Source organism: Gaeumannomyces tritici (assembly GCF_000145635.1).
Source record: "Gaeumannomyces tritici R3-111a-1 unplaced genomic scaffold supercont2.2, whole genome shotgun sequence".
NCBI lineage: Eukaryota > Fungi > Ascomycota > Sordariomycetes > Magnaporthales > Magnaporthaceae > Gaeumannomyces > Gaeumannomyces tritici.
The window spans coordinates 3662839-3682362 of record NW_008804546.1 but is presented as its reverse complement, the minus strand read 5'-3'; the positions used below and the strand labels follow the sequence as shown (position 1 = coordinate 3682362).

General features: G+C 62.5%; 7 protein-coding genes across 7 annotated transcripts in view; 4 read left to right on the top strand and 3 right to left on the bottom strand.

Moving 5' to 3' along the window:
- The first annotated feature begins 1375 nt into the window (after positions 1-1375).
- Positions 1376-4834, top strand: GGTG_03803 (hypothetical protein). The gene has a single exon (XM_009221586.1). The coding sequence runs from the start codon at positions 1874-1876 to the stop codon at positions 4139-4141; it is 2268 nt and encodes a 755-aa protein (XP_009219850.1). The 5' UTR covers positions 1376-1873; the 3' UTR covers positions 4142-4834.
- GGTG_03802 (hypothetical protein) lies at positions 4338-7183 on the bottom strand. Its single transcript, XM_009221585.1, has 3 exons — positions 6980-7183; positions 6459-6896; positions 4338-6367 (listed from the first exon to the last, which is right to left on the bottom strand). Exons 2-3 carry the CDS (start codon positions 6842-6844, stop codon positions 5188-5190), a joined length of 1566 nt encoding a protein of 521 aa, XP_009219849.1. The 5' UTR covers positions 6845-6896; positions 6980-7183; the 3' UTR covers positions 4338-5187.
- A 534-nt stretch (positions 7184-7717) lies between these two features.
- On the top strand, positions 7718-9538 carry GGTG_03801 (fumarylacetoacetase). The gene is made up of 2 exons (XM_009221584.1): positions 7718-8822; positions 8902-9538. The coding sequence occupies exons 1-2, from the start codon at positions 7856-7858 to the stop codon at positions 9246-9248; spliced, it is 1314 nt and encodes a 437-aa protein (XP_009219848.1). The 5' UTR covers positions 7718-7855; the 3' UTR covers positions 9249-9538.
- Positions 9539-9937: 399 nt separating this feature from the next.
- GGTG_03800 (fungal specific transcription factor domain-containing protein) lies at positions 9938-14033 on the top strand (the record flags this gene model as incomplete). Its single annotated transcript, XM_009221583.1, has 7 exons — positions 9938-10210; positions 10311-10327; positions 10479-11676; positions 11757-12023; positions 12099-12937; positions 13617-13691; positions 13796-14033. The coding sequence occupies 7 exons, from the start codon at positions 9938-9940 to the stop codon at positions 14031-14033; spliced, it is 2907 nt and encodes a 968-aa protein (XP_009219847.1).
- A 938-nt stretch (positions 14034-14971) lies between these two features.
- GGTG_03799 (hypothetical protein) lies at positions 14972-16816 on the top strand. The gene has a single exon (XM_009221582.1). The coding sequence runs from the start codon at positions 15448-15450 to the stop codon at positions 16714-16716; it is 1269 nt and encodes a 422-aa protein (XP_009219846.1). The 5' UTR covers positions 14972-15447; the 3' UTR covers positions 16717-16816.
- Positions 16816-18375, bottom strand: GGTG_03798 (hypothetical protein; the record flags this gene model as incomplete). Its single annotated transcript, XM_009221581.1, has 3 exons — positions 16816-16974; positions 17045-17350; positions 17440-18375. The coding sequence occupies 3 exons, from the start codon at positions 18373-18375 to the stop codon at positions 16816-16818; spliced, it is 1401 nt and encodes a 466-aa protein (XP_009219845.1).
- Positions 18376-18424: 49 nt separating this feature from the next.
- GGTG_03797 (hypothetical protein) overlaps positions 18425-19524 on the bottom strand; it is a 2553-nt gene continuing 1453 nt past the window's right edge. The window contains exon 2 of the mRNA XM_009221580.1: positions 18425-19484. Within this exon, the coding sequence (XP_009219844.1) occupies positions 19372-19484 (113 nt within the window). The 3' untranslated portion in view covers positions 18425-19371. The remainder of the gene's footprint in view (positions 19485-19524) is intronic.

Genomic DNA, 19524 nt, shown 5'->3' with positions numbered 1-19524 from the left:
TTCGGCTGGTGCGTGGCAGGCGCCTTTCGTAGCGGTTTCCCAGGTACCTGCAGCGATGTCGTCGAGGTTCGAGGACCCATACGATGGGACACCGACAGGGGACTTCGGACGGCCGCGATTGGCTCTCAGAGCGGACTCGGCCCAGACGCTAAACTAGAAGAGTGCGGGGATCAAACCAGGGGGGACTTGGCGGGACCCCGCCCTTAACCGGATTAAGATCGGCTAGCGTAGCCCAATCTCAACGTCCCTAGTGTTTTTTTTTCTGTGAATTTTCTTTTCGACGTCAGTCGTTGCACATGCTTGAGCCGCGAGGCTTGCGTCAACCAGAGTCAACCACACCTCATCATCGCGGCACTACGGCAAGGCGCGGAGTAAGACAAGCGCCATCCACCCCGTGTCGGATAGTAGCCGACCGAGCACCTGTTGGACCACTGCCTATGGAAACACGAAAAAGCAAATGTTGGAACAGCAGGTACTGTGGCTGGCACTGGGTGGAAGCCCTCACTTCCGTGAGCCAGGAACTGGAGGATGACGGGAATCACCTTGACGATGCCTGGGCCGGCTGGGGCTACCAGCCCAGAGACAGGCGTGTGGAGCATCAGGCTAAGAGTTGACGAAAGTCCAAACTGCAGACCCGGGAAAGAAACAGAAGAAGCAGCCTGACAGGGAAGAAAAAACATGCCAAAAATGAAATCGAAACCTGAAGACCTCGGGGAGGCAGCGTGTGGCCTGAAAGGCGCAACCCCGCGAGGTTACTCGCCCCAGTCTGCTTCACGGGACATTGTTTATTGTTACAGGTGATCGACCCCTTGGCACGCGGTCGCAAGCAGCACCGAGATCAAGGTGGGTTTTTGCGGGTTGGCGACCTTGACGTCCAGCCCAGCCTTCGCTGCCCGAGGCTGCGGGAAACCAGGTAGAGGCCGCGGACGGTGGCAGCCGCATGACGCTCATGCCAGGGAAGTCCCAAGGCGCACCTCGAAGGATGGCGCATATGCGTGGCCGACGATGCTGCCGCCCCATCCCTCTCTCCACCTTGCGCAAGCAGACGAAGCAAATCCTCTCCACCCATGATGCCACAGGAACAGTATGGAAGAAGGAGGAGTCAGCGAGCGAGCGAGGAAAAAGAAAAAGAAGGGGAGCCGGTGTTTCTGGAGCCAAGGGCTGACGAACGCTACTGTACCTCACGTACTCGCCCTCACGCACGCCCTCCTCGTTTCGAACCGCTACCCCCCACACCCCCCCCTTCCGCTGGGCGTCTTGTTTGGAGCGTGGCAAGCCCACGCCCCCATGCCCTGCCCAGGCTGCACAGGCCAGGATGAAGGTTCACGGCACGGCTGCGGCATGGGAGTGTGGGTAGTACCCGCTGCACGGAGATCATGTATAAGGGAATACGGGTCGCTCCCTTCTGCCAGCTTTCCTTCGACCTGGTCGGCCTTTGCACTCTTTCCTGAAGGCTGCGATCTTCATTCCTTTCCTTCGTTGGCCGGTACCTACCCCTGCTTTCTTTTCATTCTGCTGCCAGTGGCATCGCAGTCGGTCCTGTCTTCACGCCATCCTCAACGCGAGTGACCGTGATAGACTTCCAGAACTGCTAATTTTACTACCTGGGCTTCCACTTGTGGCCGCCTTCTTTTCTGTGTTTTTCTTAGTTGCTGCTACCTGTCTTCGGTGCTGCGGAGCAGGCCTCACTCGCTTTAATCGTCGACCTAGTTGGCTTGCTAGTTTTTTCCAGCTGTTTTTCCAGCATCTTCGTTTGTTTCCTGAAGCCTCATCGCCACTCCTTGAAGAGAGTAAAGATACGCACCGACACGCCCGAGCCGAGCCCTATCGACCGCTTTATATACATACACCCGCACAAAAAAAAAGAGCCACGATGTTGGTTCATCGTCTTCCGCTGGCGGTTCTCGCCCTAATTTCCACAGCCCTCGCCGCGCCGAGCCCGAACCCGCCGCCGCCGGCCCAGGCGCCCCCCGCCGAATGCAAGCCGAGCACGAGCACCATCACGCAGCACGTCACGCAGACGGTCGAGGCTAAGCCCGTCACCCACACCGTGACACACACCCAGTCCGTCACGCAGCACGTCACGCAGCACGTCACCCAGTCCGTCACCCAGCATGTCACGCAGGTCAAGACGGAGACGGTCCACGTGACCCAGACCGCCGTCAGCACCGTCGAGAAGACCAAGACGGAGGTGAAGACGGTCCATGTCACCCAGACGGCCACCAGCGTCAAGACGGAGATGAAGACTGTGCACGTCACGCAGGTTCACACCCAGACTGCTACCCACACGGTTGAGAAGCCCGTGACGCAGACCAAGGAGGTTACCAAGACCCAGACGCAGGTTCACACCCAGACTGCTACCCACACGGTCGAGAAGCCCGTGACGCAGACCAAGGAGGTTGTCAAGACGGTCCATGTCACCCAGCCCGTCACCCAGACCAAGGAGGTTGTTAAGACGGTCGAGAAGCCCGTGACCCAGACGGTACATGTCACCCACGCCGTTACCCAGACTAGGGAGGTTGTCAAGTCCGTCCCTGTCGTTTCCACGGTCCATGTCACGCAGACGCAGACTATGGAGGTCGTCAAGTCCGTGCCGGTTGTTTCGACCGTGCACGTGACCCAGACCAAGGAGGTCGTCAAGTCGGTCCCTGTCGTCTCGACTGTTCACGTCACCCAGGCCGTGACGCAAACCAAGGAGGTGGTCAAGTCGGTGCCCGTGGTCCACACCCAGGTCGTCAGCCAGGTCGTTACTACTACTGTTACTCAGTCTGCCGCTCCCGTTGTGCATACTGTTACTCAGTCTGCCGCTCCCGTTGTGCATACTGTTACCCAGTCTGCCGCGCCTGTCGTCCATACCGTCACCCAATCTGTTGCCCCCGTGGTGCACACCGTCACCCAAACCGCGGCTCCCGTCGTTCATACGGTTACCCAGTCGGCACCCCCTGTCGTCCATACCGTTACTGCGACCATCACCCAGTCGGCCGCGGCTGCCCCTGCTCCTCCTCCGGCCACCGTTACCCAGGTTCACACCCAGGTCCAAACGGTTACCCAATCCGCTGCTCCCGTTGTGCACACCGTTACCCAATCTGCGGCACCTTTTGTCCATACTGTTACGCAGTCCGCTGCGCCGGTCGTTCATACCGTCACCCAGTCCGCCGCTCCCGCCGTCCACACGGTTACGCAGTCTGCTGCCCCTGTCGTGCACACGGTCACTCAAAGCGCCGCCCCTGTCGTCCACACGGTCACTCAGAGCGCCGCCCCGGTCGTCCACACGGTCACGCAGTCCGCTGCCCCCGTTGTTCACACGGTCACGCAGTCCGCTGCTCCCGTTGTTCACACCGTTACCCAAACCGCCGCGCCAGTTGTTCACACCGTAACGCAGTCTGCCGCTCCTGTTGTGCACACCGTCACACAATCGGCAGCCCCTGTTGTTCATACCGTAACGCAGTCTGCCACCCCCGTGGTCCATACCGTTACGCAGTCCGCTGCCCCGGTCGTCCACACTGTTACGCAGTCTGCCGCCCCGGTTCTGCACACCGTCACGCAGGTCCACACCGTCTCGGCAGCGCCCGTGGCCCCTATGGTCCACACCATCACTCAGGTTCACACCGTCACCCAGTCCGTTGCTGGCCAGCCCATGGTCCATACCGTCACTCAGCACGTTACCCAGCACGTCACCCAGCACCAAACGGTGACCCTGACTGCCGCTCCTCAGACGGTGACTGCTCCCGCCGCCGCCCACCCCGCCCCTCCCCCGGCCCATCCCATGCCGGCTCCCCCTCCGGCCCACGCCGCGCCGGCTCCTCCTCCTCCAGCTCACGCTATGCCGGCTCCTCCTCCTCCAGCTCACGCCGCGCCGGCTCCTCCTCCAGCTCACGCTATGCCGGCTCCTCCTCCGGCCCATAGCATGCCGGCTGCTCCCCCTGCTCACGCCATGCCGGCTCCTCCTCCGGCCGCCGCCCACCCGGCCCTCCCCCGGCCCAAGCCATGCCAGCCCTCCCCCGGCGCACACCATGGCCCCCTCCCCGCCGGCGCACACCATGGCGCCTCCAGCTCAGCCGAGCCCTGCGATGCCTGCCGCTCCCGCGGCCGGCATGCCGCACGAGGCTCCGGCCGCCGCGGCCCCCGTGCACAGCCCTGAGCCCATGCGGCTCAGGTCGCGCATATTCCGCAGCCGGTGGTGAAAAAGGGTTTCGACAAAGATCTAATAATCTGAAATTAGCACGGCGCTGCTGCGGGGAAGAACAGCACGACACGAGAACCTCCTCTTCTTCTCTCTCTTTTTTTTTTCTCCTTCATCCCTACAATGTACATAATAATCCCCATGAGGCTTTCGGACGGACGCCTCTTGAGAAGGCAGGTTTGAGGTGTTGGGCTTTTGTTCACCGCAGTGCGAGAATGCTGGAAGATCCCGCGAAACCTCGAAGAGCTATTAAACCTTATTACTCCTATTTTCCCTGCCCCTATTTTGTCATTCTATTCTACTCCCCCATGACCACTCATGTCTTTAGGCTTGTTCTGTTTTCTTTTTTTGTTTCCATTTTCCTTTGTAATGCATCTCCAGGGGACGTAAGGGAAGAGCTCCAGGTTCTGACCGCTGGAGCTTTTTATTTGTTGCGTATAGAGGCTTGCGGACGACGTTGATACCCTCTGCCCCTCGCCGGGGACCTGCATACTAGACGAAAATCACCACCGCATCCAAGAACATCTCTGACCCAGCCCTCGACACGATGTATCTACTCACTCCCTATCCTCTACCTAATTCCGCTCGGGAGAGCGCGTGTAAATCAACAGCTGGGCACAGCGCCGGACGCCGTAGCCCTACTCCACCTCACTCCCGCGCTGCAATCCCTTGCAGCGCCAGCGTGCCATTGAAGGGTGACATGCGGCCAAGCGAGGCGAGGCGCAGGCTGACGCAGGCGTCGGAGGCTTCGAAGACCGTTTGGTTTCAGCCCAACCCCCCGCCACTTTCATGGCAAGCGGAGCTGGATCCACCGAGCGGTCCACGCCAGCCCTACAGGGACCTACGTGGTATAGCTCGGCAGGTTTCGGGCCAACTAGGGCACCACCTCTTCGACGGTTTGGCGGAAGGGAGCAGGCGTCAGCATTGAATGGCACCAATATTCAGAAATCGACGGTATAATGCAACGGATCTGAGCAACAGTACGAATCAGCTCTTTCCACGGATCACCTGCCCAACCGTGCGTTTTTCAACCTCTCGCTGATGGCTCCCCAGGTCGTCCACGGGCGGTGATGCCGGCGTAGAGGATACCCAACCGACAGGAACCGCCTGAGGCGACTATATGTGTGCGACGGCGCATAGCGGCTGCGGTACGTCGTCCCCGCGGCCACGCCTCCAGCATACACCACGGGCGGCTTCTCCTCAGCCTCGGACGTGTTCTCGTCGCCGTCCTCGGGCGCTTCTCGCGCCTGGCCGCTCACCTCCTCCTGTGCGGGGAACTCCTCGTGCGCGGCGGGGACCACCACGCTAGGCTGGTCACTGCCTTGGGCCTCGACCGGCCCGACCTCGTCCTCGGCGCTCTCTTGGGCGTTCCCGCCCACCAAGAGCAGGGAGAGCGGCTCCGAGAAGTCCTGGTCCGCCGCGGCGCCGGCGCGCTCCCTCCGCCTCTCCCTCCGCGCCTGCAGCTCCCTCCTCTTGTCCCACGCGGGTCCCTCTTCGTGGCAGGTCCCGCACTTGGCGCCGGCGTCCTTGAGCTCGCGGCAGAACCAGCACTCGTCGAGGGGGTGCCACTGACGCGGCGGGGCGCCCTGCTGCTGCTGCTGGCCTCCCCGGTAGATGAAGTGGCAGCACGCGCGGCAGCGGCGGCGCCACCACTTGCTCTGGAGCGACTCCATGTTGGGGAAGCTGCTCTCGGGCCGGGCGCGGAAGCAGACCATGCAGGCCCACGGGCCACCCCTCGGAGGCCCGCTGGTCCAGTTGGCCGCCCGCTTGGCGACGGCGACCTTGTCCGACAGCGGCGCGCCCAGCGGCCGCACCGCCCGCCTGAAGTGGCGGTTGGTGGCGGCCAGGGACATCCTGTCGCGGTAGCCGAGGTGGCCGACTATCCGGTCCTGGAGCGCCGCGGGCAGGCGGGACTCGAGCGCGGACGGGACGGTGGCGGGCCACGCCGGCGTGCAGACGGTGCGCGGGGCAAGGCTGCCCTCGGCATCGTGGGCGTCCTCCTTCAGGCAGCGCTGGGACCTGTGCTTGAAGATGCCGCACTGGTGACAGAGGTACCAGAGGTGCTTGTCTTTGCGAAGCGGCTGGGATTCGGGGTAGAGCCTTCCGGCGGCGGTGCAGTCCCAGCAGTGGCGCTTTATAGCCTTGTCAGGATGGGCGCCATGTTTGCCACGGCCTTTGGTTGCCCTGGTACCCAGGTTGTCCCAGACTGTCAGCACCTTTCTCCGCCCCATATCATTGGCTGTCCATACATCCTTGGATCGAAAAGGATACGTACTGGTTATTGCCGAAGTGGCTCCTCGGGCGAAGCTTCATGCAATAAAAGCAAACCAGCAGTCCATCGTGCTGCCGGAATTTCTCGGCCTTGAGGTAGAACTGGTGTCTCTGCTCTCTCGTCACCAGGGCATTGGACGGAGCGAGGCTATAGAAAGCGCGACAGGTTTTGGAAAAGGCCACTGCGTCCGAATACTCGAGATGGCTGAAGATGACGAACCACACGTCGAAGGCGACCCTGTCGACAGAGCGAGGCGCTGGACTGGCCGTGCCCACAGGAACTACTGGCCTGACTAGTTCAATGTCGTGTAGGTCCTTCCGGGGAACACATGCGTTCCTCTGCGCCATCTCGCCTAGCCGGTCCGACAGGATGCGCGTATAGTCAGCCATGGTACCGTGGGAGAGTTGCCGCTCCCAAAAGGTAGGCCACACTCTGTATGAGCTGCACACCAGGTCAGTCAAGATATGGGAACCATGGGAGGATTCGAAAGAGAGAAGAATCAGGAAACACGTTGGGCGGCCTACAGGATATGTACGCTCAGGTAATGCGCGTTTCAACGGGACTTTAGTTGGGCGTCGCTTCCGGACGGAGGTTATGGCTGATGGATGGCGCAAGCTTTGCTTTTTTAGGCGTCGTCCTCCAGTCGAGGGATGATGTCGGACGAGTGTGCGGAAAGGCTGGGCTCATGATACGAGACAGGAATTGTCACTGGGACTAGGATGGTTGGGGATGAACAAGATTGTTTGCAAATATGAGAAAACCGTGGTATTCAGGCCGTACTTGTACGCTTGTGTTCCCGGGGCTGAGCAATAGAGTCTGCTCGTCCGAGCTGGTAAGGCGCTAGCTAGCGCACATGCAGCTGTAGAGGCAGGCAGACTCACCCCGAAAGAGTCACATCACGACCAATCAGCATGGGCTGGGACAGCTGTTGCTGGCCTGAGTCAACTTGGCAACGAACCCAGTTATTTGGCTTTGCCCTGCATCGGAACCGTCCCGGGTAGCCGCGATGGCAGACATTATGGAATTCAGCTGCTGACTTTTGTCCGTTGGGCCATTATGACTGCTAAAGGATGGCTTCAGTGGGATCGAGTGCGAGCTCGAAAACGAAATCCCGACTCAAAGCCAGGGAGGGCCCAAACCCAGGGTCCAAACCCAAGCTGACGTCTGCCTGGCGCGGGTAACAAAACCAAATGTGGAGTGCATCGGCATGCGTCGGCTTGGTTGCGCCTGCCCCGCCAGCACGAGCGGCTTGCTTCCCGCATGCTTCCCGCATCCCGTCTTGGGGTTGGACAAACAAGATTTCGACATGTTTTCAGTTCCTCAGCGAGCAGACTCTGTGAGAAGCGAGAAGCCATCCCACAAGGCAAATACAACACATCCCCTCTCGATAGCAACACACAATGGCTGCAACTGCAACGTGGGTCCCGGGCGTGAACGAGGACAGTGACTTCTCGCTGGCCAACATCCCCTTTGGCATCATCAGCACCGAAGCGGACCCCTCACCTCATGCCGCCGTTGCCATTGGCTCCTCGGTGCTGGACCTCAAGATGCTTCAGCAGCAGCCCGACTTCGCCGATGTCTTTACAGCCCTGCGCGATGCCGGCCCCGTCTTCGCACAGCCTACCCTCAACGACTTTGCTGCATTGGGTCGCCAGGTCCACCGGGAGGTCCGCCAGGCCATCCAGGGCCTGCTCTCGGCCGACAACACCTTGTCGCCAGCCTTTTTAAGGGACGATGCCGAGCTGCAGGCGCGGGCGATCCTGCCCCAGGATGCCGTCAAGATGCATCTGCCCATGAGGATCGGCGACTACACCGACTTCTACGCAGGATACCACCACGCCTACGCCGTGGGGTGCATGTTCCGCGGCCCCGAGACGGCACTGCAGCCGAACTACACGCACCTCCCTGTCGGCTACCACGGCCGGGCCTCAAGCATAGTGGTCTCGGGCACGCCCGTCAGGAGGCCGTGGGGCCAGATACTACTGGACCCGACTACAGAGCCCAAGGTGCCGACGACAGCGCCGTGCAGGCGCCTCGACCTGGAGCTCGAGCTCGGCTGCTTCATTGGCAAGGGCAACACGATGGGGGAGTCGATCAGGATCAAGGGTGCGCCTGAGCACGTATTTGGATACGTGCTGCTGAACGACTGGAGCGCGCGCGACATCCAGGCGTGGGAGTACATACCCCTGGGCCCCTTCAACAGCAAGAACTTTGCCTCAACCATCAGCCCGTGGGTGGTGCTCGCCGACGCGCTCGAGCCCTTCAGGACCGCGCCGAGCGTCAAGACGGAGACGCCCGTGCAAGACTACATGAAGGAGGAGCACGGCCAGGGTGTTTTTGACATCAGTTTGGAGGTTGATCTGACCAGTAAGCATGTTCTTGTTCCCTTGCGGCATGCGGCAGCGTCCGGGATTAGAGGCGCTTGTGCTGACAGGGCGAAAAATAGCACCCGAGGGCGACACGACAACCATCAGCCGCACAAGCTCCAAGCACCTTATCTGGTCGTTCCCGCAGATGATTGCGCACCACACGCTCGGTGGCTGCCCGCTAAACCCAGGCGACATGCTCGGCTCTGGCACCATCAGCGGCCCTGGAGCGGGCGAGCGTGGCAGCCTGCTTGAGATGAGCGAGGGCGGCAAGAAGGACGTGGAACTATATGGCATGGACGTGCGCAAGTTCCTCAAGGATGGCGACACGGTTACGCTGCGCGGCTTCTGTGGTGCCAAGGGGCAGCGGGTTGGGTTCGGCAGCTGCACAGGGAGGATTTACAGCGCCAACCCGGGGGGTCAGTAGCGCGCTCGATGACGAAGCTGCGTGTGTCTTGGTCCATGATGGTTGAGGCGGGTTTCGGTTCAATTCTCGTCGAGGCAAGAGTCGGGTTGAAGGGTCAAAGATGAGAGCTGAGAGCCCGGCACGAGACTCTGAAAGCAAGCGCTTTGAAAGCAAGAGCTCTGGATCAAATAGGCCTGCGAGTGGCTGGCTGTAATTGAAGGCCCACCCTCCACCCACTCTGATGCCTGAATTGGGCAGATCCACGCCAGATCAGGCCACTGCCTGCCATTGAAGCCACCCTCTGATCCAATAAACTTGATGACCAGGCTTTGTTGCTTTCTGACTGAGGGCAGGATTCTGCGACACAATTCGGCTCCAGCTGCCAGGCTGCTTAAAGGTGGCTTTGTGTCACTCTGTAATGCCCACACCGGTCTCTCTCATCGCTTGGGGGCGTCCACGCCGCCTCGACCGAAGCCCTAAATGAGGAAGACAAAGCAAGGCAAGCTCCCCCAAGCACAGCACTAAACTACTTCCCCCCACACGCTGCAGTCACGTGGGCCCCAAGATGTCCAGCGTCTTGAAAGTCGCAGGAACCCGGCTGGCCGCGGCCTGCAGCTCCACAATCGGAGCCCCAAGCAGCGCTGCTCCGCCGGCCCTCAAGTCCGACTCTCCTGGCAGAGCTAAAATCCCGACGGCCGACGGCAAGCGGGATGGAGCACCTCGAGACCCAGGTGAGCGACCTGCGCTCCTTCTTGCGCCAGCCGCCCGACGACCCATTGGCCCTGACCGCCGTCTCGAGGACGGCCCCCTCGAGCAGCACCAACACCCCGCGAGGAGCCCCCGACGCCGGCCCCGCCCATCGCTCTCCCTATGCGACAGCCTCCCCGGCCTCGGCGCGCCCGCCGGCTAATGCCGCCGCCGGGAAGCGCCGGGCCGATGACGACGACGACGGGCAGAAGCAGCAGAGGAGCAAGAGGAATAGAGTACGTGTGCCCTCGCGCTAGCAGCCCCTGAAGAAGCAGAGGCCTGGACGTTCCGCTGCCTGCAGATCTGCTGACTTGCGCCCATGGTATTGCGCTCTAGTACATCTCTCTCGCGTGGTATGTTGACGCTGCCTCGGAACGGCCGACCCTGCGAGCTGTGCAACAAGACCTGCTTCCTCCCAAGACAGCCGGCCCGCTGGCCCATCCCCTTGATCTTGCGTCGCGCTTGCTCTCGACTAACTGGTGCCCCTTTGCCCTCGACATAAAGCACCGAATGTAAACGACGAAAGATCCGCTGCAACGGCGAACATCCCTGCGGGCGATGCGGCCACCTTAACCTCACCTGCCTCTACACGGCCAACTGCTGCTCCAGCAGCTTCAAGGACTCGGACGACTACAAGCGCATGACGGACGAGATCGCCACCCTCCAGAGCCAGGTCAACACCCTGTTCGAAAACATATATACCCTCCGGCAAGAGACCCTTCAGAATGTCCCCGATTATAACCCGACCGGCCGCCCTGCGCCCCCGGCAGGGACAGAAGGGGAGCCGCCTCCGATGGCGCGGGTGAACAGCATCGCCGAATCCTCCACCACGCTCTTGGCGGGGCAGCCCATAAGCCTAAGGGAGCGCCCATCGTTCAGCCAGGCAGCGAGGTTCCGGGGACCGACAAGCATAGATTTCACTGTCGACATGGCCAAGAACACATTGCACAAGATGGGCTACAGCGGTGAAAGAACAGAGGGCGCCGAAGAGGCCGGCCAGGGCTCCGACGGCGGGCTCGCGCCGCCAGCCCCCGCGGCGGCGCCAAACCCGGCGCTGAGGTCAACACCGGCCGGATCCGATAGCAGCTCGGATCCCCTATGGCAATACGACAAGGGCGAGATGCTCAAGCTCTGCAAGATCTACAAGGACGAAGTCGCCATAATGTACCCCGTCTTCGACGTCGACGCCATCATGGACCACGCGCGGGCCCTGGCGGACTGGATGGAGTCGGCGAGGCTCCGCCGGCTCTCGCCGCCCGCCGACGACGGGGGGCGCTTCTCGGACATGAGGACGCTGCAGCTCAAGATCGTCATGTGCTGCGGGCTGACCATCGAGAACCACGGGCGCAGCCCGCGGGCCACGGAGCTGTTCGAGACGATGCGGCCCGTCATCAGCCGCCTGCTCATCAGCGAGGGGGCCGACGTGGCGAGCCTGCCGTTCCTCAACACGGTGGCGGGCTTCCAGTTCCTCTGCAACGACGAGATCCTGGCCTGGCGCATCATCGGCCAGGTCGCCCGCCTCTGCCTCGAACTCGGCCTGCACCGGCGCCAGGGGCTGCACAGGGTCCCCGAGGGCCCGGAGCGCCGGAGCGCCGTCAACACCTTCTGGGTCACGTACACGCTGGACCGGCGCTGGGCGTTTGCCACGGGCCTTCCTTATGTAATGTGCGACGAAACCATCGACCCCAAGCTGCCGTATCCGGTGAGTGTTTGTTTAGTTGGTCCGGGCTTTTCCTGCTTGCACTTCGGCCTCTAACCATGATGCCTTTTTTCGTACTGCAGGATGGACACCCCTATATGGTGGCTATGATCACATATTCCAAACTCGCTGCCCGAATCTGGAAGTTGGTTGACTACTTTGATGCCGCTGTTACCCTAGACCTCAAACGGGAGCAATTCGAGACGCTTGACCAGGAGATCCTCGCGTGGTACGAGAGCGTGCCGGACGATATCAAAACCAACGGCCTGCGAGAGATGCCTCTGCCCTCTGCCGGCCCAACCTACAACCTGCAAAGACAACAGGTCTGGACACGGCTACGCATGTATCAGGTATGGAGCGGACCTCGTCCCGGTCCCTGCCACACAATGCAACACGATGACTAACTCTTTGGCTTCCTCGTGCAGATACGCATGTGGTTGCATATGCCCGTGCTGCATTGCGCCAGCAGCATCCAGCAGAACAAGGATCTGGCCTTCAAGGTGGTCAGGCTCGCGCAGGACACGATCCAGTACCTCCGAAAGCTGCACGACAACACGGGGGTGTACCGGCGCCTGCAGGTGTTTTACCACCAGTTCCTCTCGTCCTCCATCGCGGTGCTCTTCCTCGCGGCCGCCCACGCGCCGGTCGAGTTCAGCAACCTGGCGCGCCCAGAGTTCTACACGGCCCTGGGGCTCATCAAGGAGCTGTCGGCCAGGAGCTGGGTGTCGCAGCGGCTCTGGCGCGCCGTCCACTCGCTCAAGAACTACGCCACCCGCCTCGGACTGCAGGACGAGGACGGCGACCACGGCCACAGTAACAATAGCAACGGCGCCGGCGGTCCCAGCGGCGTGAGTCACTACCACGACCCGCTCTCCATCAGCAGCCTGGCGGCGCCCACGACCCTGCCGTCGTCCATCTCGTCCCTGCACACGCCGACGCACGACAACAGCCCCGCCGACGCGGGGACCTACCCGCCTCCCCCTTACTCGTCGGCGGGCACGCCGGCCGGGCGCGGGTCGATGGGCCCGGCGCTCCGGCAGGACTTTGACCAAGACATGGTCCCGGGGATGCTGCTGGACGACGAGCAGAACGGCAGCGCCCTGCACAGCGAGATGTCGCGCATATTTGAAGGCTATTCGGGCCTGGTCCAGATGGGAGGCAGTAGCGGCCCGGGGTCCACATCGGACGGGCCCTTCAGCCTGGTTGGGGACGTTTCGAGTTGTCTGGATGACGATATCGGGGTGTTTCAGCAGATTAGGGATATGTTTTGACGAATATTACGCGGCATTGTGGTCGACAGTAGCAAAATGGTGCATCGATATAAGCGTCATGAGAGTTTCCGCAAGACCCATTTGCAGGGCGACGGAGAGTCGGCCAGAGACCGAGAGAGCCATGATCTATACCCCCTTGGGAACGCGTCTATGTTTAGCTGAATATGTAAATTGCTCGGGGAATCTTATCGGGCGCTTTGGGCGCCACCTGTTTTTGGATACGTCCCCCCGTCAAACTTTGGCCTTGGCTGCACAATGCCAGCGTAGCATCTGATATGTACCATATTCCCTTGCAGCCCAAGCATGTTTTGATCGAAACGCGATCACGGCATGCGGGTTGGTCTCGAGGCTTGCTGGTTGGGTAAGACGGGCAGATGGAACTCCAGGTTCAACGTGTTAAAGTGCTGACGTTGTGGCAGTTGCGTCCATCGCATGCAGTACCCCGCCCATCGTGGCGACTTGGATTCCGTCATGGAATCTGAGGATCCAAGACGGCTCATGGTTCCAACACAACCAACCTAGCCTCGATGCGACTTTAGCATACACTCGGTTGCTCCATGATGACCAAACCAAAGCATAGAATAAGAGCCTTCATCACATAGCACGCCATGGAAACGGATCAAAACACTGGCACCACCGGGACGCTCACGGCCCGCTGCTTCTGCAAGGCAGAGCGCACTTCACCGTCACGGTGGCGCCCTCGAACCTGCCGCTGCCGGTCCACCTCTGCAGCTGCTCCGTCTGCCGGTACACGCACACGGCACGATGAGCACCTTCCACGCGCCCCCTCCCCCCGCGGCGTGTCTCTACGTTTCATAGCGCTGTCGACGCTCGAGGGCGCGCCCTCACAGGCTACACCACGTTCGAGTCCGAGGCGGGCGGGACCTGCGCCGCGGGAGCAGGAGCTCGACAAGGCCGGCAACGAGCGGCTGCGGGGGCAGTGCCACTGCGGCGGTTATCAGCTTCACGCTCCCGCAGTCCGGCGAGCCGGCGACGGTCAACGACGACATATTACGGCACGTCGCCAGCGCGCCCGACGCGTCCAAGTGGATGGGCCTCGCCGCCCGATTTCAGGTTCGGGGACGCTGACGGCGTACGAGTCCTCGCCGGGCGGCGAGGTCCGGCGGGCACTTTTTGCGGCGTCTGCGGGCGCGTCTCGTATCTGGATAGCGGTGGGCGGTTCGATGCGTCGTTTGCGTACTCGCTGAAGAGCGGGTTCGAGGCGTGGAGGCGGAGGCTGTACGACCTAGTGCTCGACTGGCCCCTGGGACCTCCCGAGCCCGCTGTGAAGCAGCAGCGAGAAAGGAAAGCCTTTGGATGCCGGCGTGTCCACGTCAACCGCCTTCTCCCTCACTCATACATATGCAGGCACAGCAAACAGAGCGAGAACGGAGCTCTTGGCGAAGGAGGGATGGAGGGGAAAGACCGAGACTCCCAAAGGCTGGCCCATCAGATGTTTGCTTTTTCAGTTATGGCCTGCGTGCATGCATGCATCGTGCAGCTTCCCCAGCCAGCGAGTGGGCTTGGCCCCTCATCTGGGCCCCCGTTCGAGGGGAGGGGAGCGTGGGAGCCCTGGCCCAGTCGCGGGAGCAGCACAGTGTTCCCGATGCATGACGTGACGGTGATATTTCCAGTGACGGGAGGGTCTGCAGTGGCACGGTTGCGAGCGCCTGGGAAATGGATCTGGGGCCAAAAAGGCCGTGTGCGCTGCAACACTGGGCTGGGAGAGGGGCCTGGCGCCTGGCGCCCGTCCAAATAGGGAGGTCGCATGGGGCCGCGCGTTCCGCGTAGTGCGCGCCGGCAGGCCGTCTGGGTAGACATTTAGTGGACATTGCATTAGCTGGGGGGCCAGCATGGAGCCCAGCAGCCCAGCAGCCCAGTAGCCCAGCAGCCCGGCATGGATCCCTGCGCTGCAGTCACATCCCATCCGTCACGCTCAATCACATCACATCACACCCGCCCGAGCTTGCATAGACGCGTGAGCCAGTGACAGCCGCTGGCGGCTAGCGGGTGTGTGCGAGTTTCGCCGCGGCTTTTTTTTTTTCTTTCTGTGTTTCCGTCTGATGTACCTAATACCGAAGACATTTCCCAAGAGACACTAACCCAGCCTGTCAAAAGTGGCTTGCTGTTAACTAGGTCCTGCCTCCTCCCCAGGTACCGCACACGGCTCGATACGACGGCTGCATATGTGAGCTCGGTACACATTCTGTGGGCAAGCTATGTAGTTCGGCACAGAGGTACCGTACTGCACCGTTCTGTTCTGTACTGTACCTACTCCCTCCCTCCCTCCCTATCTCCCGCCGAAACACACGCCCGCCCGGACAGGCATTGGTAGCCTGGGCGGCACCACCAGATTATCTATGACCCCTCCCTCCTCTCCCACCTGCTACTAATAGTCTGGTTGGCTTTGCCATTATCCCTCCACCCCTCACCCGCTCTTGCACTCGCACCTCGAGCTCAAGCTCGAGCTGTCCTGTCGCCATCCACGCCCTAACCGCCCGCCATGTCGTCCTCTGTCTATGGCCCGCAGGGCGTTGCCCACCCGTTCCCGCCAACCACCATGACGGCGGCAACGGGCCTGGCCAACGGATCCGCCACCACCACCACCACCGACGGCGGCCTCCTCCAGGGCCTGGCCGGGCCCCGCATCTGCGCGCTGGTCCGGCCCGAGCGGGAGGCCATGAGCGACGTCCGCCTGATCGACATCCCCGCCTCGGTCCCCCGCAGCAGCTGGCCGCCCAGGCCGCGGACCGACGCCCACGTGGCGCGCCAGCCGCTGGGCGACCTGACCCGGTTCCCGGACGAGCTGCTCCTGGCGACGGTGGGCTTCCTCGACTTCCAGTCGCTCGACCGCCTGCGCCAGATCTCGCGCCGCGCCCGCGACATCATCGAGAGCCTCGAGGTCTGGCGCGAGCTGCTCCGCCACGCGCCCGCCCAGCTGCACGCCCTGCACCGCACGGGCCTGCTGGGCCTCCACCGCGCCTCGGGCCTGTTGGCCGCCCTGCGGTCCTCGGCCTGCGGCTCGTGCCGCGCCCACTTTGGGGGGTTCCTGTTTCTCTTGACGTGCGAGCGCGCCTGCCTCAGCTGCTTGCGCGAGAACGCGGCCCTGCGCCTGACCACGCCCGACCGCGCCGCCCGCTGCTTCTCCCTGTCGCCGGACCAGGTCGCGCGCCTGCTCCCGCACATGACCACCATCCCGCAGCGGAGGTACTCCGGCGCCCTGCGCGGCTGGTACAACGTCCCGACCCGGCTCGTCAGCATCCGCCACGCAAAGGAGCTCTCGCTCGCGCTGCACGGCGGCGAGCTCCCGCCGCCCGTCGAGCCCGCCCGCACCGCCGACGGCAGGCTGCCCACGAGCTTCAACCCGCTCGACCCGCTCGTCTTCGCCTCCTTCCGCGACGCCCCGCTCGAGGCCCCCGCCCGGGACCTGTCGCTCGAGGAGCCGCTCCACGCGGTGCCCGACGACTTTATGGGCGCCGCCATCGTGCGGATGCCGTCCCTCCGCGGGGGCGGCGGCGGCGGCGACGAGAGCGGCTGCTGCTCCCCGCTAGACCATGGCGTCTACTGCGACGGGTGCCAGAAGGTGCGCATGCTGTTCGAGCAGGGCATGCTTCCCGGCCACGCGGCGCTGGAGCTGTTCCCGCCGGGGATCAAGAGCCGGCGCCGCGTCGTCGAGGCCGGGGCGCAGCGCCTTTGGTCGACTGAGGGGTTCGTCGACCACGTCGCCAAGTGCTACGGGGCGCAGATTCTGCTGCAAAGCATGCCTGCTTGAGGAGGGGGATAGCAAGAAGAGGGCACTGCGTGTTTTTTTTTGTAGTATTAAAAAAGAGGCTCCATCTATGCTTTCGCTTCTACAATAAACAATAGCAAGTTAAACCTGTCGGTACTGGGCCAGCTCGTCGGTGCTATCCTCGAATGGGACGGCGCCCAGGTGCCTCCAGGCGCCGTCGACCCCGAGCGCCACGTCCTTTTCCTTGGAATGCCAGAAGAACTCGGTCTTGCCATCGCCAAATTGCATGATTGATTTTTCCTAGAGACAAGCGAGCTTGCGTCAGCATGAACTCGACTTACTTCACCTCTAGCTCTCGCCACTCACTCACCAGACCCATGGTCAGCTTGATGACGCCGTCGGCCCAGTGCGCCCTGTACTCGGCGCAGGGCCGGCCGCCGCCCGTGGCCATGGCGAGGATGTTGTCGGCCACCACCTCGGCCTGCCTGACGGCGGCGCGCCCGTTGGGGTTGGCGGTGCCCGTGTCGGCCACGTCGCCGCACGCAAACACGTTGGGCAGGGACTCGTCGGCCACCTGCAGCGTCGGCAGCACGCGCACGTGGCCCGACTCGGAGATGCAGCCCGGCGAGAGTCCCGCGAGCACGTCCGAGGTCGGGCGTTGGCCGACGCAGCTGATCTGTGAGACGGGGTAGGTAGAGGTTGTTATCAGCGGAGGTGAAGCAAGCGGGGTATTAGAAAAAAGAAGAAGAAAAAGGGACCCCTCACAAAGACATCACACTCGATCGTCCTCCCCGACCGCAACAGCGTTACTAGCCTGCCGTCCTCGCCCACGGACGCGCGCTCTCCCAGCACCACCTCGATGCCCAGGCCGCGCAGGCCCTCGAGCGCGGCGGCCTGCAGCTCCGGGCCAAAGCGGTGCATGACGGCGGGCCTCGAGTGTACCAGCACCACGTCCTTGTCCGGGTACCTCGCCTTCGCGTCGGCCGCCAGCTCCACGCCCGCCGCGCCGCCGCCCACCACCACCACGCGGGCCGCGCCCGCCACCCGCCGCTGCATCTCCCGGATCCGACCCAGCCCGCCCTCCCGGTCCGCCGCCCCGACCCGCGACGGCAGCGTGGCGCCCGCCCCGGAGCCGGTCGCCACGACGAGGTAGTCGTACGGTATCACCTCCCCATCTCCCCCGTCGTCGTCACCCTGCAGGGTCACCGAGCCGCGCGACGCCGACGCCACGCGGCCCGTGACCCAGCGCAGGCGGCCCGGAGCGACACCGGCCAGGTGCGGGCCGTAGGGGATAAAGGCCTTGTGCTCGTGGCCCTCGGCCACGCACACGCGCGGCAGCGCCCACGTCCAGTGGAAGTGGCTGCTCGGCTCCACCACCACGACGCGGTGCGCGCCGCCCTCGGGCAGGCCCGCCGCCAGCTCCCGCGCCACGTGGTAGCCCGCGAAGGAGGCGCCGACCACGACGATGTTTCTGGGATGCTGCTGCTGCGGTGGTGGCTGCGTCGCTGCCGCCTCGGTGTCTTGTAGTTGTGGCTTGTTGCCTGACGGTGCTGCTGCTTGCTTCCTCCGCTCGAGGGCCTGCTGGCGCTTCTGCCGCTTCTTGAGCGCGCGCGTGCGTCTGAAAAAGGCAAAGGCCGCCCCGAGTGTGTAGAGGAAAAACCGCCAGATCAGGCCGGCCTTGGCCAGCGGCTTGACTGCCATGGTGTGTGTGTGTTTTTTTTGGGGGGGGGGTTTTTTTTTCAAGTCGGACGACCCGCTCTTGAGAAGAGGTGTATACGTGCGTGTCGGCGGGTGGAGGAGACGAGTGAAGAGAAGCGCTGGGCAGCATAAATGGCTGGGTTTTTATCAGATGATCAGATTAGATCAACGGCAGGGAAGCACATCCCTACGTGGCTAGCCCGTCGGCGTATTTGCCTCATCGTGTGGGTTTCGCTCGACCGAGGGGTGTGGGCTGGCCGAAATAGCCGACCATGCAATGCGACTTGATGGCTGCGCTTTTTCCACGCCCGCCTCTGCTCGTGTCCTCCCCAAGTCGCCCGATCCGACCCTGCGTAGTAGGCCCTCTCTCGCAACAGCTCCGGCCTCGGTCCATGACTAGACCCCTGTGTTTGGGCAATTACGAGGCCCGCCACTTTTTTTTATTGGGTGCGTCTCGCATTGCTTCCCAAGTCCGAAAATACCGAGCACTTAACACCGCGGTCACTCGGTGTGCTGTGTCTTTTGCAAAAGAACAAGAATACTTGAAAAAAATAAAGACACCAAATCCGTGGCATGGGGTATTCCGCCGTCCGAGGCCTAGATATCGAGAAACTTAATGAGAGATAAAGGCAGAGAAAAAACGCACCCTACTTGATCAGCTTTTTCCACCAACGCCTCCTCCCCCCAGCATCCGCCTTGAGCCCTTCACTGCTGGCAGCCGAGCTCGTCTCTACGGGCACCTTTGCACTCCTTCCCCCTCCTCCTCCAGCGCCAACCTCAGCCTTGACCCTCCTCGCGGCCTCGGAACCGAACTTGGGGTACCCGGCGTCGCGCCACTGGTCAAACGTCAGCCCGCCCGCGGCCGACGGCATGAAGACCATGAGGGGCACGTCGACGGTGACGAGCGGCAGGCCCAGCACCTTGCCCTTGTGCGAGATCTTGTCGCGGATGCGGGAGAAGCCCATGCGCTCGTACAGCTTGACCGTCGACGGCGACGACTCAAAGTAGACGGGTACGCCGCACGCCTCGCCCGTGGCCAGCGCCCACTCGATGAAGGCCTTGCCGGCGCCGCGGCCCCTGGTGTTTTGGGTCGACGGCGATGACGTGGACGTCTTTTTTTTTGGTTGTGTGTGTGTTGTTAGTTTCCCAAAA